This window comes from Homalodisca vitripennis, chromosome 5 (genome assembly GCF_021130785.1).
Source record: "Homalodisca vitripennis isolate AUS2020 chromosome 5, UT_GWSS_2.1, whole genome shotgun sequence".
NCBI classification, from domain to species: domain Eukaryota; kingdom Metazoa; phylum Arthropoda; class Insecta; order Hemiptera; family Cicadellidae; genus Homalodisca; species Homalodisca vitripennis.
This window is the reverse complement of record NC_060211.1, coordinates 144,192,009-144,207,393: the sequence shown is the minus strand read 5'-3', so window position 1 is coordinate 144,207,393 and position 15,385 is coordinate 144,192,009. Positions and strand designations below refer to the sequence as shown.

The window sequence follows — 15,385 nt, the reverse complement described above, 5'->3', positions numbered from 1 at the left end:
GGAAGAATAATACTTGTGATTTATGTACTTTCTCTCATACATGACACAGAGGAAACATACATATATTTCAACAATCCAATTCAAAAACAGGCGTCTTTCCGAAAATATACATCATCGGAGGTTTTCGTATTTATTACCATAATTTAACAAAACGAGGCAAACTTAATTTCTATCAAATTACGACGGGAATACAAACAATAAAGTAGTACGGATTCGGAGAAATTCATTATTTTATGTGTAAAATATAGGTACCGGTACCATAATTTTGCACTATTCATTATAAATATTGTTTATTTCATGCTACACTAAGTTTTATCTTAATTTGTTTGCTTGGTGCGCAGACACTTGGCGCATTGGGTTATTTCTACGTCTTAATGGATGTTTGAATAAAGTTAGGTTAAAAGGTAGATTGGTTTTCTCTATGTATGAGTAAAGAACAAAGATGCTAAGACACACAGTATTTAGATAGGATACACAGAGGTGTCAATATTTTCAACTTTTAAGGTAAACATTCGATGTAGAACCAATTAAGGTTTTCATTGATCATTGCATGCTTATGAATACATTGCTGTTATCATTGATTATTGCTAAAGAACCAGATCCTCGTGATTATTCTAGCCAGTAGACTTTGTTGCTATTAGAAATATGCCGGTTAGAGATAACGTCGCATTATCTTTTTCCCCGTCATTCTCAATATCGGCTCCTTACTGCTGCTTTATGAGATAAGAGATGGCAAGTACTTTGAATGATATTCACAGGATTGAAGAGCAATAGATTAGCTACTTTACGTTCAAAGTTTATTATTGCAATGGAATATCCAGTTCTTTATCAATGATCCAGTTGTTGTGAAACGACCATTACTTTTCCCCGTAAAAACAATATTATACCTCATTTATTTTTAATTGAGGCTTTTCAGAAGATGTTTCATTTTAAAGATTTAATTAATTCACACCCAAACACTTTTTAGTTTTTTTGTTAAGTGTGTAATTTTGGACTTCGTAAAAGATGAATTACAAAAAAATTTCAATTTGTTTCTATGTAACCCAATAAAAACATCGAAGAAATTGAAAAGCATTTGGATGCATATTAATTATCCCCTCAAAATGAGGCTTCTTCCGAAATTATATGACTAAAATTAAGGTCATAAAAATGAATGAGGTTTAACATTGTTCTTATGGGGCTACAACCAAGATGGCCGCCAGTGCAGTCGGCTCTTGATAGGAGGCTTTAAGTGTTTTAACAGCTTAACTAACATATCGACCCACTGAAACTCTTAATGCAAGTTGTTGGTACGCACGCGTCATGTGAATGTGTTGGCACGTTATGATTCATCACTGTGTTCTTGGACAACATTAGTGAGCCCGGTCCCGGTAGCGGTGGGTCCTTCACCAATTCAACCCCAGTGGTGAAACCCTCCTTCCTGCAAGGGCTGCTGAGTATCCTGCATTCCCTGATCGCCCCTGACAGTTCCAGTGGTGCTGGGGGCGGCTCTGTTGTTGGTGGCACTGGGCCTACTGGCGTCCCGACTCCTCAAAGGCCACTCACCCCTCTGGAGGTCTTCCTTCAGGGACTCGGATTCCTCAAACCGAACAAGAACCCCTCCTACCCTTCCAGCAGCTACCAGCTCTACACTCGAGGAGACCAGTACAAGAACCCACTATATCCCCAGCAGAACCAGTTCTCTTCCGGCAGGAATCCGGGGTATCCCTACGGAAACCAGTACCATTCTCGGTGGGACCAATCCTCGACCAACAGGAATAACGTCTATTCCCATGCGTTAAGTCAGACGTAGACTTGCACAGCAGCTGGTATCGCATAAGGTTAGAAGAAATGCTTAGAACTAATTCTCATATTCTCAACCTTAGTCAGGTTTTTGTATTTAATCCACTAATAGTATACATACTAAAATTAGATTCTGATACAATTTGTATCCCTTCTTATATAATCCATTTAAGAGAATATTCCGTAAAAGATATTTATTAACATTTCATTCTAGTTTATGAGGTTTAGTGACAATATGACTTTATGACAATGTTAGTGTTTAAAATTGTACAGTAAATCTTAAGTCATTTTATAACATTAACCTTTCTTTGATTAAAACCAGAAATTCCGCTTTAAATGGGAAGAGGAATACAACGGTGTGAGTGTGTATGTTTTTACACTCGGTTATTTGTCATGTAATATTACTATTAAATTTATAGAAATTACAAATCTTGTATGGTTTTAAATTTTAATGTAATATTAGTTACTAGTAGTCTAAGTATTGGGTTCTATACAATTTTCACTTTTGAAATCAGTTATTCTTAATATAGTAAAGTAAAAGAATGTTCACTCATTTTAGTGATATAGGAAAGCAAATGATTTTACAAAAATTATGTACTCCCTTATACCAACTTAGTTCCTAAAGATGTTCTTTTACGATATCACTTAGTTAGTTTAAGAAAGTTGTTTTAAAGGTACAACATGTTTCGTAAAAGGAAAATAAAAATCGTTGGATTGTTTAAAAGTTATATTAAAAATACCATATACACTTTTAAAGCCAAAACTTTACAAGCAAAACATGAGACCAATACTTGACAACTTAATAATGAAGGAATGACATAGTTTTCCTAATATTTGTCATCGTTTAGTAACACAAAAAATTCCGTAGTTCAGGTTTAATAAGTCGTGTTGTGTTTATTACGGGTATATTTTAAAGTTGGTTTCCATTGAGTTGTTGTGACTAAGCATGTCACAAGCTTTGGTATGATTTGTTTATTTGAACCAAATGTGTTGGATTAGTTATTCACCTGAGGAAGAGATCAGATTGCAGATCTCGAAACGTTACTGAACGATGGCAAATTTTCGGTAAAATCCTGATTCCTTCACAGTTCTTCCTTCGTCAAAAACAAACTTCAACCAAAGAAATTAATAATAATATCACATGAATTCCATACAAAATGCCTGGAAGAATTGAACATTAGTCTTCAGAATACTTAAAGTTGTATTTTGTCCTCCTACAGCCCAGGTCTCCTGAGGACATCCCGTGCGGGGGGTTGGTCTGGTGTGTCGGGCTTGGCCGCTGCCAGGGGGTGAGAACCGTCACCGCGCCGGAGTACCCGGTGCTGCACCATGGCAGGGGTCGCCGCCCTCAGGTCGTACGCCCATCCCCAGCGCGCAAACAGATCCAGGAGAGATGTGGTCATGTTGTACCTCTGCCCCAACTCCGCCGCCTTGTAGTCCCAGGGGAACGTGTGGTGGTAGTTGTGCCAGCCCTCGCCCATACCGAACATCGATACCAGCTCACACTCCACGGGCACTATGTCACTGCACAGTGCAATACATTGTCATGGCATGCGATTGAAACTGTAGTTCCTACGTAAGTGATGGGTACAAGGTGCCGTCCGTGATCATGTGATTTGTGTTGCAAATAGGAAGAAATCTGCAGAACAAAACTGAACGGGGAAAGTGTGAAGTACGAGTGAAGAAAATATTATTGGAGGTAAGCGGAAGTAGATAAGAAACAGACGAAGAAGTGTAGTGATATGAAAAGGAAGAGCGGGTAAAGGAGAAGATAAAGATGTAGAGCAGTGTAATCATAAGAAGAAATGAAGAGTGGGTAAAGGAGAAGATATAGATGAAGAGAAGAGTAACTACAAGAAGAAATGAAGATTGGGCAAAGGAGGAGATATAGATGAGAGAAGTGTAACTCCAGTGGACAAAGGAGAAGAGTTGGAGATTTGTAAGGAGTACATAAAAGGAAGAGTGATTAAAAGAAAAGAAATAGACGTTTTCTGCTTTGCAACATAGCTCGTTATTAATTTATTTTCTTTAAATTGAATATTAAATTTGTGTTTGTTTTCTATGATTGTTTTTATATTTGTACACATATTCTACAAGACATAGACTACATTTATTAAAAGTCGATTTTGTAATAAATTTACGTAGCTTTATGTATTTAAGTAGTTTTATCAGAGAAACAATAGAAACTTCTTAAAAATTTATGTGCAACGATAAAATTATGAAATTTACCGGTTTTGGAATATTTTGTGACGTATACACTACATTATTAAAGTGAGCTTCCAATATCATATTATCATATTCAAAAGTATCAATTTTTTATATATTCATTCACTAAATAATGTTCTACTAATGCTTAGGAGTAAAGTATACATTAATACGAAGACATATTGTAATGTATTGTATATATGAAGCATTCTCACAGGAACGCATGGAATAGCAAGGAGTTAGGGTACTCATGCATGGGTGGTGTTATGGGCGCTTGAAAAAAAATGGCAAATATACACTCATTTCTTTCGTCTTACGTTATGGTTTATAGATTTTTATATCTTTTGATTTTGCACAACAACTAAAATCACACTTTTATAAAGCTCAGGCTCTGAACCTAACACATGCAATGATAAAGTCTCACCTGGTGTATGGCTTGTTCCCGTACTTGTGGGCTGCACTGTTGACGAGCCATGTGATGTTCAGACTGACAATTGTCCGAGTCACGTACGTGTACATGAAGGAGACGAAGATATCCTCTCCCCAGAGCCAGTAGGGGACCAGCAGAGGGAATGTCAATGATAGGATCACGTAGAGAGTCTTGTAATACCTGGACGATACAACTATAGTTAGTCGGAATAAACATGCAGGGCGGATGCAGAGTATCCATCTAATTGTTCTGGATAAGAAACCAACATTATTATTGTAATTACTAAACAATAACGTGGCCACGGTAGGAAGGGTAGATTCAATGTGAATGTTGGTTTTAGCCCCAGTTGTCCTTCCTCTGCAGTGCCTGAGCCAATGAGAATACCTCTTCACCTAGATTAAACTATATTTTGTAGTGTAGGTATTAAGAAAGTAGCCAGGAATAAAATTTTTGGGGTGGGGTCAAGACGATTGAAATTTTTCCATAGTGGACTGAAAGTAATGCAAGTGCACTCAATTACTCATTCCCATTTATGTTCCTTAAACAGTTCTGGACCCGTTTAAATGTTGAGAACGATCTCTCAGCAGTACATGTCAGTAATACTGAACTATTTAAATAATAATAATCGTTTCCTAAAAAAGTAACTAAAAATAATTGAAACTTTAGAGGAGGGGTACTCCCTTGGATCCCCTCGTTGGCTACGTCCTTGCTAGTGTCTCTGATGTCAAAACGATGTAAAAGTTCGCTTTCAGCTTTTACGTCATCCACATTTTTTAAATCTCTTCAGAAGAACAAGACTCCAGATACCCAGATACCAAGAGTCAAGTCTGTGACAGCGTCAGATTCCAGTACCAGATTCAGCTGCACTACGAGGAAGGTGAACAGGAACTACAATAAACTTAACATTCGTATTAAACAATCTTAAATGTTAGCAAGTAAAAGTTCTGTAGAATAATGCCGGAAAGGAGGCTTTAGAAGATAAAAGAAGATCCTGGGTGTTTTTTTACTAGAGAGAACCAATACGGAAAAAGTGTGTGGTAATCTATATAAACATTATTCAAGTAAAACTTAGTCTTTAAATTTAAGATAGAAACTGTTTTAACATGATAATAAGTTGAATTTAAAGCTCATGTCATTAAGATACCACACAAGTCGAACACCTCACTGAGGTTTATAATAAGGATTAGACAACAAAATTCGTTATTGAGGCGCTAGAGTCGATTTCGTTGGAGTCGTAGTCTCTAGATATGGCCGTCAGATTGTACTGTGAACGATGTCCAGAATTCTGTTCTGTTCTACTTTCACTATCTTTTCTGTGAGTGCATCACATCAAAACTCAATGAAATGAAAATAACAACTATTCTAAGATTAACTATTAAATCACTAATAAAATATACACACGCTGCATTAAGGACGCTTACTTCTTCTGAAACATGACGAAGGGGTCAGCCTCTAAGTCGGACATGTCGATGTTCTTGCCCTTGGCGATCACTTCGGGATGCTTGCGGCTCATGAGCCATCCGATGTGGGAGAAGAAGAAGCCCCTGTTGGCGTTGTGGGGGTCGGCGTCGGTGTCACTGTACTTGTGGTGTTGTCGGTGGTCGCGCACCCAGATGTACAAGCAGTTCTGACAAACATAGCGTCTGATGAGAAAACTACGTAACTTATTTCTGTTAAGGCTCAGTGTTGTTTGTTGACGTTTTCCAATAGGCCTGCAGTTTTTCTTTCAGAAATGAGCCATCTCAGGCTTTGAGTTGAGTTAATAAGAAAAGAACAGGGATGCTTTATACCTTTAGAATGTTTTAGGAACTGCAGAAGCACAGATATCTCTCCAGGTACAAATTAAATAGAAAATCTCGCAAATAGTAATTGTTTTGGGTTAAGGTCTTTCAAACGTTTTCATGTGTCGTTTAATTTTGAAAGAAATTTATTGTAAATTAATTACAATACTTTGAAAATATTTAAAAATATTACGATGGAACTATAACATAAAAATATAACTTCCATTATTAACATAGTCAGTTTTACACTTAAAGCGATATACGATATATGTAAAGAAAGACAAGTAAACAAATAGTAATAAGGTCCATTGGAAAATCAGTGGTAAATTTTATTTAAGAATTTTTTGAAAATGAAGTGAAGTGTAGAATCAATACAGCTATGAATATAACGTAAATTCAGAATAAAATGTTTAGTATTTTACTAAATAAAGTTATTTACCTGTCCAGCCATAGTCTGTAGGAGCACCAGAGCCAGCCTGAGCATCGGTTTAGCTTTGAATGCTTTGTGTGAGTACAGTCTATGAGCTCCCATGGTGACTCCTTGGCCCGCCGCAATCATCAGGAAAATTACTACCAACATTACAAACTTAATGTTACAACTGCCCAGCCATAGTCTGTACGAGCACCAGAGCCAGCCTGAGCATCGGTTTAGCTTTGAATGCTTTGTGTGAGTACAGTCTATGAGCTCCCATGGTGACTCCTTGGCCCGCCGCAATCATCAGGAAAATTAATACCAACATTACAAACTTAATGTTACAACTGCCCAGCCATAGTCGGTACGAGCACCAGAGCCAGCCTGAGCATCGGTTTAGCTTTGAATGCTTTGTGTGAGTACAGTCTATGAGCTCCCATGGTGACTCCTTGGCCCGCCGCAATCATCAGGAAAATTACTACCAACATTACAAACTTAATGTTACAACTGCCCAGCCATAGTCTGTACGAGCACCAGAGCCAGCCTGAGCATCGGTTTAGCTTTGAATGCTTTGTGTGAGTACAGTCTATGAGCTCCCATGGTGACTCCTTGGCCCGCCGCAATCATCAGGAAAATTACTACCAACATTACAAACTTAATGTTACAACTGCCCAGCCATAGTCTGTACGAGCACCAGAGCCAGCCTGAACATCGGCTTGGCTTTTGAATGCTTTGTGTGAGTACAGTCTGTGAGCTTCTAAGGTGACTCCTTCGCCCGCCGCCACCATCACGAAAAGTACTGCCAACAAAACAAACTTAATTTTACATCTGTCTAGGCAACTACTACGATTATATATCCTTATTGTTTCAACATAAAACTGTTGGGAAATCAGTATTTGTCATTAAACATCCACTGTCTAAGATTCTAATGTATAGATCATGTCCTATATTAGGAAGCAATGTCTTGAACAGTTGAAATCGTATTATTAAAAAAAAGCATATTTTCTATGTCAGTGAGCGTATCCGGCCGCGAGGACCATACCGAACCAAGATGGCGCCCGCTGCCAAGGGTGAGCACGCCAGGTCTGCAACAACTCTGTCCTGTCACTGCGCCAGTAGAGCTGTGGCTGGCAATTAATTATGTTATGCAGCACTTTGTAATCTGATACGACTAACAATCGTTATCACTAGTATAGCAAGTATCAAGCAGACTAAAGTAAAAAAATAACATAATTGGTATAAAAAGGTGGTTTTGGTATTACAATAGTACCAGAACAAATCATAAAACTATTAATACCAGAAGCAACTTAGAGGATTAAAGAACAACTTATTATATGATGTTTTTTCCACTAATTGTTGTTTGCATTTTTATTAATACATATTTTATTTCATCAACCAATGAAATCTTGGACAAATTTTTATTAAGCCGACAATTAACATACCTATAAACTATATCACATGCACGCCCCAATGTATATGCCCGTAATTTAACCTTAATTTGTGTAATTTCATTATTACAGGTATTTATAGTATTCTTTCCTTTGCAATACAAAATGTAAAACTGTTTACGCAATAAATAATATTATACTTATTATTAATCGATGAAGAAGAAAGTATCCTATCGTGTTGAATATATATATATATATATATATCAGTTACTGAATGGAAATGATGCAACACTCGACACCATTGCAAGAAAAATGTTCGTCCCAAAGTACCCGTCATACATGCATGCAGAACATATGTACTATATCAATATAGTTGCGAGAGTTGCTTAATTGATCTAATGACCAAAGTTACAAATATGGAGCATTGCTATATTGAATATGACTCCAGTCCCGACTGAGTTAAGGAACTATACTCCCAAAGTGAGGTGTGTGCATTACCTTGATGTGACGTCATCACCTAAGTGTGAAACGTTCTGCTAGCTACATTCGCTCAGTGTTGTGCACTTGAGATTAGCTACTAAGTTTCTGTAGAAATAAACACAAACTATTTTTTCGTAAAATAGTTTGATAATTTCTCCTAATTGATCGACAGCCGCACTAATTTAGGTGGGGTCGAATAGGAGGCCACCAGAAGAATTATATCTATTGGATAATAACCTTTCTCCAAATTCTTAAATGTTTGGTTGGACATGCTTAAATCCAACCTCTTGACAAATAAGAGTTAAGTCACCGCCAGACAATCATACCAACTACCTGGCTGAAAATAACGATTTTCATTATTATATTCCGTTAGCTTACAGTTGTTAATTTTAACTGTGCCAAGTTAAATATGTGATTAAGAAACGAAAACCATTCAAATATCGACACCAACCAAAATTGGCGCGAACAATTCCTATCTTCTTTCATAAATTTCACAAAAATCTAAATTGTGTGGTTTACAATGCCTAATAACTCTCAGTTCCTAGACAACTACTATAAAACAGGAACTTTGCCCTTGGCCAGTTAGTAAAATAGTTTAAACTCTTACTTGCAACCCGATCTCTTGTTAACATGGTTGAGTAGCCTAATACATAAACAAGGAGTAATTACAAAGCACTGTGACACATGGAATTAAAAATAGTGAAGAATTTATCATTGAATGTATTATTGAAAGTGGTGACAAAATTGACTATTACTCACTATCGCTCCCTAACTCGTCAAAACACGGGTTGTCCTAGTTGAACGTAACCACCACATGGCGCCAATCTCACATTAATCGATACTGTGTTGATTTTATACAAAATTATTAATTCAAGCAACTTTCCTCTAAATAGTCTTCGAATATAATTGAACATATAAAAATCAAATATGAATATTTGCACAGAATAAATGATAGGAAGACAATGCAAATGTAGGAAGTAGTTTTGAGGTGGAAAATAAAACTTGTCAAAAAAGCTATTTGTTCAATACTACCTTTTTTGACTCTTACGTTAGTTACATATAAGAACTTTAGTAAACAATTTAAACATATAGTTTTAAATAGATAAAATAAAAAGAAATGTAATAGCAATGGAAATAAAGAAGAATAAATTGTAAGTATATATAATAATTTTAAACCTTTAATACCCATTAGCTGAGTTTTAGCGAAGCTTATCACTCCTACAAACATTTCATTTCTGCCTACCTGTCTATCTGTCCAAACGATAACTCAAAAAATTATCTATAAACTTGAAATTGTTTATCAAGCTTCAATTCTGTATGAAAAACACTGACTTCAATGATAGAGCATGCCACTTCATAGCATTTGGTTAACCAAGCGATATTCACTTATGGTTTGGGATATTCGCTCAAACGTTAGGGAATATTTTGACACTGTTATAATCGGTAACCATGATGGTAACAAAAACATAGTAGAATAATCAATTTGTAAACAACTCAATACGCCATAAGACATTCAAACATCTGGCTTAACGTCTAACTATTACGACACGTACAACATTTTATAGTGACAGTGTGTAGGTTGGTATTATTTAAACTCTTTTTATATAAAACGAAATTTAATTAAACAAAAACATCAGAATGTATCATGAGCAAGATATGTCCAAAAACAATTTTAGATGTTAGATGAAACTTAATTTCTAAAATAATCAGTTCTAAGATGCGTCATTTTTGTGTCAATTTCTTTTGTATGACTGTTTGCCTATCTCAAGAAATCTCAAGAACACAAAACGTCATGAGCTGTCGATTTGAAATTTTGAATACAATCTCAGCGAAGTCTGTAATGACTCTTAAAGATATAAGAGAAAACGCCAACTAAAAGAGATGTAACTAGCAGAGGACGAACTTTAGTTGAATTTAGCCTATTTTGGTTACACTGAAAAATATATAGCAAGAAAATGCAAAGTGTAAAAATAGAAATTGTTCGATAACAAGGGAAGGCTACCACCAAAATATGTTGTTGGGTTTCTGTAAGATTGACAAATAAATTGTCCGTTCTCGTCCTTCTTCCCATCTTATTTTATAACATCCAAACCCATTTTTTTACAGATTTTGCTCAGTCGTCTGTCCGTGATCAGAAGACGAACAAAATATATTAGCACTAATAGGACTCACACCTCGGTACAGGGATTTTTAGATGGCTTTGAGAATTTTCAATAAATGAAGGAAACACATAATAGTGGAAAGGAGGGATCAGTTGCAAGGAAAACAATATGGCGGTATGTTGGAGACCAAAAGTAACAGTTTAGATGACATTTTAACAAATTAACAAACAAGTAACAATTAGATGAAGTTGATAAGATCACTTGACAACTTAACATAGCCAAGTTATTAGCTTGAGGAACATAATTTCAAATAAATGTTGGAAGTAATTTTTTTTGTAGTCTAATGCACTGGTAAAAGGTCTCACTTGTTTGAAGAAATTGTATTTTATATGGATTCCTATATTTACCTGAGAACGAGATAAAAAGTGAATACTGTCTAAAGTAGTCGTGTTTCTGTTTTAGCGATACTTCACGTCGACGAATGTTCATAGCAATATCCAATAGCTTCTTTGATCAAAAATCCGTTAACAGGGTTGATTTGAAAGTCAACAATCTCGCCGATACGTTTTAAGACGATGTAAAAGTCAGAAGGAGGCGTAAATATGTATTTATATGAAGATACTACCTGCAAACGGATAGTTAGATTACCTTTCCTATCATATATTATCAACGAATTGATAAAGATTAAAATAAGATTGGTCTACGCGTAAGACAATTGTACATTTAAGGTGAGTAATATACAAGAAAACACATTTGCTCACATTTTACTCTCTAAAACTGGTTCCAACACAAAAATTGTAAAGAAATTCTATACTTTTGATGTACCATACAATTTTACATTGTTTCTACAATCAGAGAATAATTATATCAAACGCTGCTACTACTTTTATAAAGATTTTTATAAAATTGATCCAATAAGTCAATCACATGACGTACTGTGTATAACGGTTCTACTACCGAACCTCGAAATAGTTCATCAGAATTCCGACAGAGAGCAACTCTTGTCCATTGAAGGTCGCTTAGTGGCAACACTGGACACAAATGCAACTGAGAATAAAATAACAAATGAAAGGAAGTGTCATTTGAACAAGAGGTGCACGTGGAGAAAAATAACAATACAGTCTGTCTGGTGTGAATGGTTAACAATACAACATTGTCCAATTTGTTCTTCATTCTCTTTTTTTATCTTTTTAAATTTAATGGTACTTTACAAAAATTATTCACGACATTGTGGAAAATTGACTGATAGTATTATAATTTGTATTATAAAGCCATTTATTTCGTGTTTATCATAATACAATACTAAAACAGTATAATGAAAGTATAAAAAAAATCATATTTTGAAGAAAAATATGTATTTAGTATTAGTCAGCACTGCCTATTATTCTTTTTAGGTAATCAATACAATAGTAACACTAATCAAAGACTACATGGATAAGTTCCTATAAAACCTTACTGTGTATTTATGTAGCATACCATATGTATTTAGCAGATTCAGTTACTGTACGTTGACCTAATTATGCTAAATCATAATTAACACTTACCCCAGAAAGAGGTGACGATCTGAGCCCTAAAGATGCCAAGGTAGAGGCCGTACACGGCAGCAATGTGAAGGGCAAGGAAACCGAGGGCGTTGAACCAGACGATCTTGCGGCGGAAAGGTTCAACCTCTGTCTTGGGCTTCGGTTCTTTCTCAGTCTCGACATTGGCCTTCAGGATATCCAAGAGCTCTTCGTGGACGGAGGGTCCAGTCTGTGGCAGCTGTTGCACCATCGTCCTGCATAGAGTATAGTTTAAGCCCAGCGGTAATGTATTAGGTAAAAAGTATTTTCCCCAGCTATATTAATGAAAGAAATAAGGTTTGGGGAATAGTGTTAGTTGTAGTAGCTAAATAACAAGAACCTAGTGCTCAACTCTAATGCACATTTCAGGTACGTATTCAGGAATTTATTTCAGTTTCGTTACTCTATTAAGAATGGAGTAGTATGTAATAACAAAATGTGTTGTTTACATAGATTTAACTTAATTGTATCCTGATTCAAAATACACATAAGGTAAAACGAAATTTAGGGTGGCAGGACTAATTCACCATACTTCCTCTGGCGTTCCTTGTGCGAGTACATTTCCAGTCAGTTAAACACTAGGCTTTCATTCAATGGTACCCATTAGTGTATTGTTAAGTTAAGATTTACCAAATGTTTTGCGGTACTTAGCAAAGGGTTTATGCGCTGATTTTCATACAATTATGAATGAACTGGTATTGATAAAGTCCTTTAAATGTTTAGATTGTGGCAATTAAACAATAATTAATAGGCTAAATTAAAATTTGACTTTAAGTGTTTAGTTAAACAAAGTGGACACATATTTCTGCCATACGTAAAACCCTTTTCTCATTTAAGGTCAATTTATAAAAGAATTTTTATATTAAAAAATTGTCATCCCTCTTAATTTATAAAAACAAATTTAAAAATAAATAGCATAAAATATTTAAAATTTATTATTTTTGTTAATTATAATATTTTACAAATGAATTAAATATTTTTGTATTACTGAACAAATTTCTACTGTGGTATACCACTGTATCGCTGTGTTTTTTCTACTGTATCACATTTCTACGGTGAAGATATATTACTGTTACTAGTAAAACTTTGAAAATTGTATAAGTAAAATCAATCAAATGACGTCCTGTGTATATTTTGTGCCTGGAATTAGTTGACGGAAATCCCGAAAGAGAGAACCTCTAGTCTGTTAAAGTGCTATTTAGTGTCAACAATGGAACCTACTTAATAAATAATTCACAGGATTAACAAACCTGATACAACGTTAAATGACAAAAATACTTTAAAATATGTTAACAAATGTAAATAAAGGGAAAAGTTAATTTGTGGCTCACCAAAACAGAAAATACTCAATGTTTTTTTTAAATGTTCTGTGAGTAAAATCAAACATTTAATAAGAAAATATAACTTTACAAATACAAATTAATAGGATAGTTTTTTATGTTAGCAAATCATAAAATAAAAAGATCCGTTCGTGCATTGAGGATTATACATACCATGTACTGCACATGCACGCGAGTTAACGTTTTTCCTTTCAACTGACGTCGACGTTCATTTTTATATTTTCCATCACGAATACCAGCTTGGTATGTAGCCATTAATTGGTATACATAAAATATAAGCTGTATTTACCAAAGGTAAATAATGTTTATATTATTCGGTTATAATTCATGTACGTACTTAACTATTTCTACCTTTTTATAATTTACTCAGAACAGCAAAAAAACATTGGTACCATCTCAGTTATTGTAAACACAGTCATTACAAACTTAGTATTCTAATTACTCTTTTATTTTTCAAACGTATCTTTTAAACATATAACTTTTACAACCTCCCAGGAATTTTATTTCGCCATGCAGAAAGTAGGATTTTAAAAGTGATTATTTAGGACATTCATACAATTCTAATTCTAAATACAACTCTTTAATTCTAAAATTTTTCTCTGCAAGTTAACAATTTTTGGCCGAATTCCATTAGGTGACTTTAACCAAACTTTATGATAATTTAAGTGCTGAAGTAGTAATGTAAACCAAGACACACAATTTTTATAATAGTTCATACAAGATAAAAAAGTGTTTCTAATTTCTGAACGGTCTGACACTAACGCCCTCGGCCATCAGTGCGGGCTGCGGGCAAGATGTATAGATCTTGGGCTGCGGGAGTATCTTCGGGGTGGCTGCGATTGAAAAACATCCCTAGGGAGAGTTCCTGTCATGTAACAGAATAATATTCTAGAGGGCATATTCACAAATGCCACAGGAAACCGGCAAATACTCTAAAATAATCTACTGAAATGTATTTCTACAGAATAAAGTCGAAGTTTTTGTTTCAGATAGCGGAAAGTGATCAAATTTTAATCGGCTCTAAAAAATTTCAGTAATTTGGATGATAAAGTTTTATAAATTTGATATCACGATATGTTGTTCAATAGCACTTTCTCACACCATAAAAATGAGGTAAATGTCTTCGTAGTGCAAAAAACTCGTGACTGATGAGTGGTTCACAATCTACCTGTAGTCAATGTAACATGATTTAACGATTCCGTATTCGCTACAAAATTTCTTAGAAACAGTTGTATTCAATTTTAATATTGCACTAAATACATTTCACATCCATCCTAGTCGAGCACGTTCACATTACCGACATACTATCTTTTATTACAAAATAAAGAAATTAATTATAATACTTTGGTTACAAGCACCCATTGAAACATAATTTTGCGGGTACTTTACGACTACCTCACGACCTAAGCACGTAATGTAAAATAACAGTGTAATGGATAACTCAAGGCTCAATTTCAATATCCTGACAGGCGAAGAGAAATTAGAATCACAAGTAGGAGTTTAATTAACGAAAACAAGATTCAAAACTAGGTGAATGAAATCATTCTGTTTTTGAAATTAGATTATTGTTTTTGACTTATGGGTGTCAAAAAGTAAAAATTTAAGATTTGCGTTCTTAAAAACGCCGTTCAACCCTGAGATTTTCAAATATTAAATACATTTAAACACTTGGATATACTAAAGATTACACGTTATAGTTGTAGAGTGAGGCGACCACGACGAAGCATACGCAGGCAAACAAAAGCTAAAATACCATCGCACACACAAACGAAAACAAACACTTCTAAGAACATGTCTACTAATCACTGGCGTGCCGAAGAGCTACGGTGCCCGTAGGTAGTACTTACGCACTGGTAGATTAGGGCGACGGTACTGTAAGGCTACTGTTTGTTGACGATTTGGT

The 15,385-nt window shown here is 35.1% G+C and overlaps 2 protein-coding genes across 5 annotated transcripts in view; one reads left to right on the top strand and one right to left on the bottom strand.

Moving 5' to 3' along the window:
• The window catches only part of LOC124362966 (transmembrane protease serine 9-like), an 18,895-nt gene extending 15,051 nt beyond the window's left edge, over nucleotides 1-3,844 (top strand). For 2 of the 4 annotated variants that reach the window (XM_046817886.1, XM_046817885.1), the window contains 2 exons: nucleotides 1,468-1,820; nucleotides 3,003-3,844. In XM_046817886.1, the coding sequence (XP_046673842.1) occupies nucleotides 1,468-1,792 (325 nt within the window). In that variant the 3' untranslated portion in view covers nucleotides 1,793-1,820; nucleotides 3,003-3,844. Of the gene's footprint in view, nucleotides 1-1,356; nucleotides 1,821-3,002 lie in introns of those variants that run through there. The other 2 variants (XM_046817884.1, XM_046817887.1) reach the window with 2 other exon arrangements.
• On the bottom strand, nucleotides 2,495-15,385 carry LOC124362969 (acyl-CoA Delta-9 desaturase-like). The gene is made up of 6 exons (XM_046817889.1): nucleotides 15,330-15,385; nucleotides 12,125-12,357; nucleotides 6,638-6,768; nucleotides 5,839-6,044; nucleotides 4,412-4,597; nucleotides 2,495-3,306 (listed from the first exon to the last, which is right to left on the bottom strand). Exons 2-6 carry the CDS (start codon nucleotides 12,351-12,353, stop codon nucleotides 2,997-2,999), a joined length of 1,062 nt encoding a protein of 353 aa, XP_046673845.1. The 5' UTR covers nucleotides 12,354-12,357; nucleotides 15,330-15,385; the 3' UTR covers nucleotides 2,495-2,996.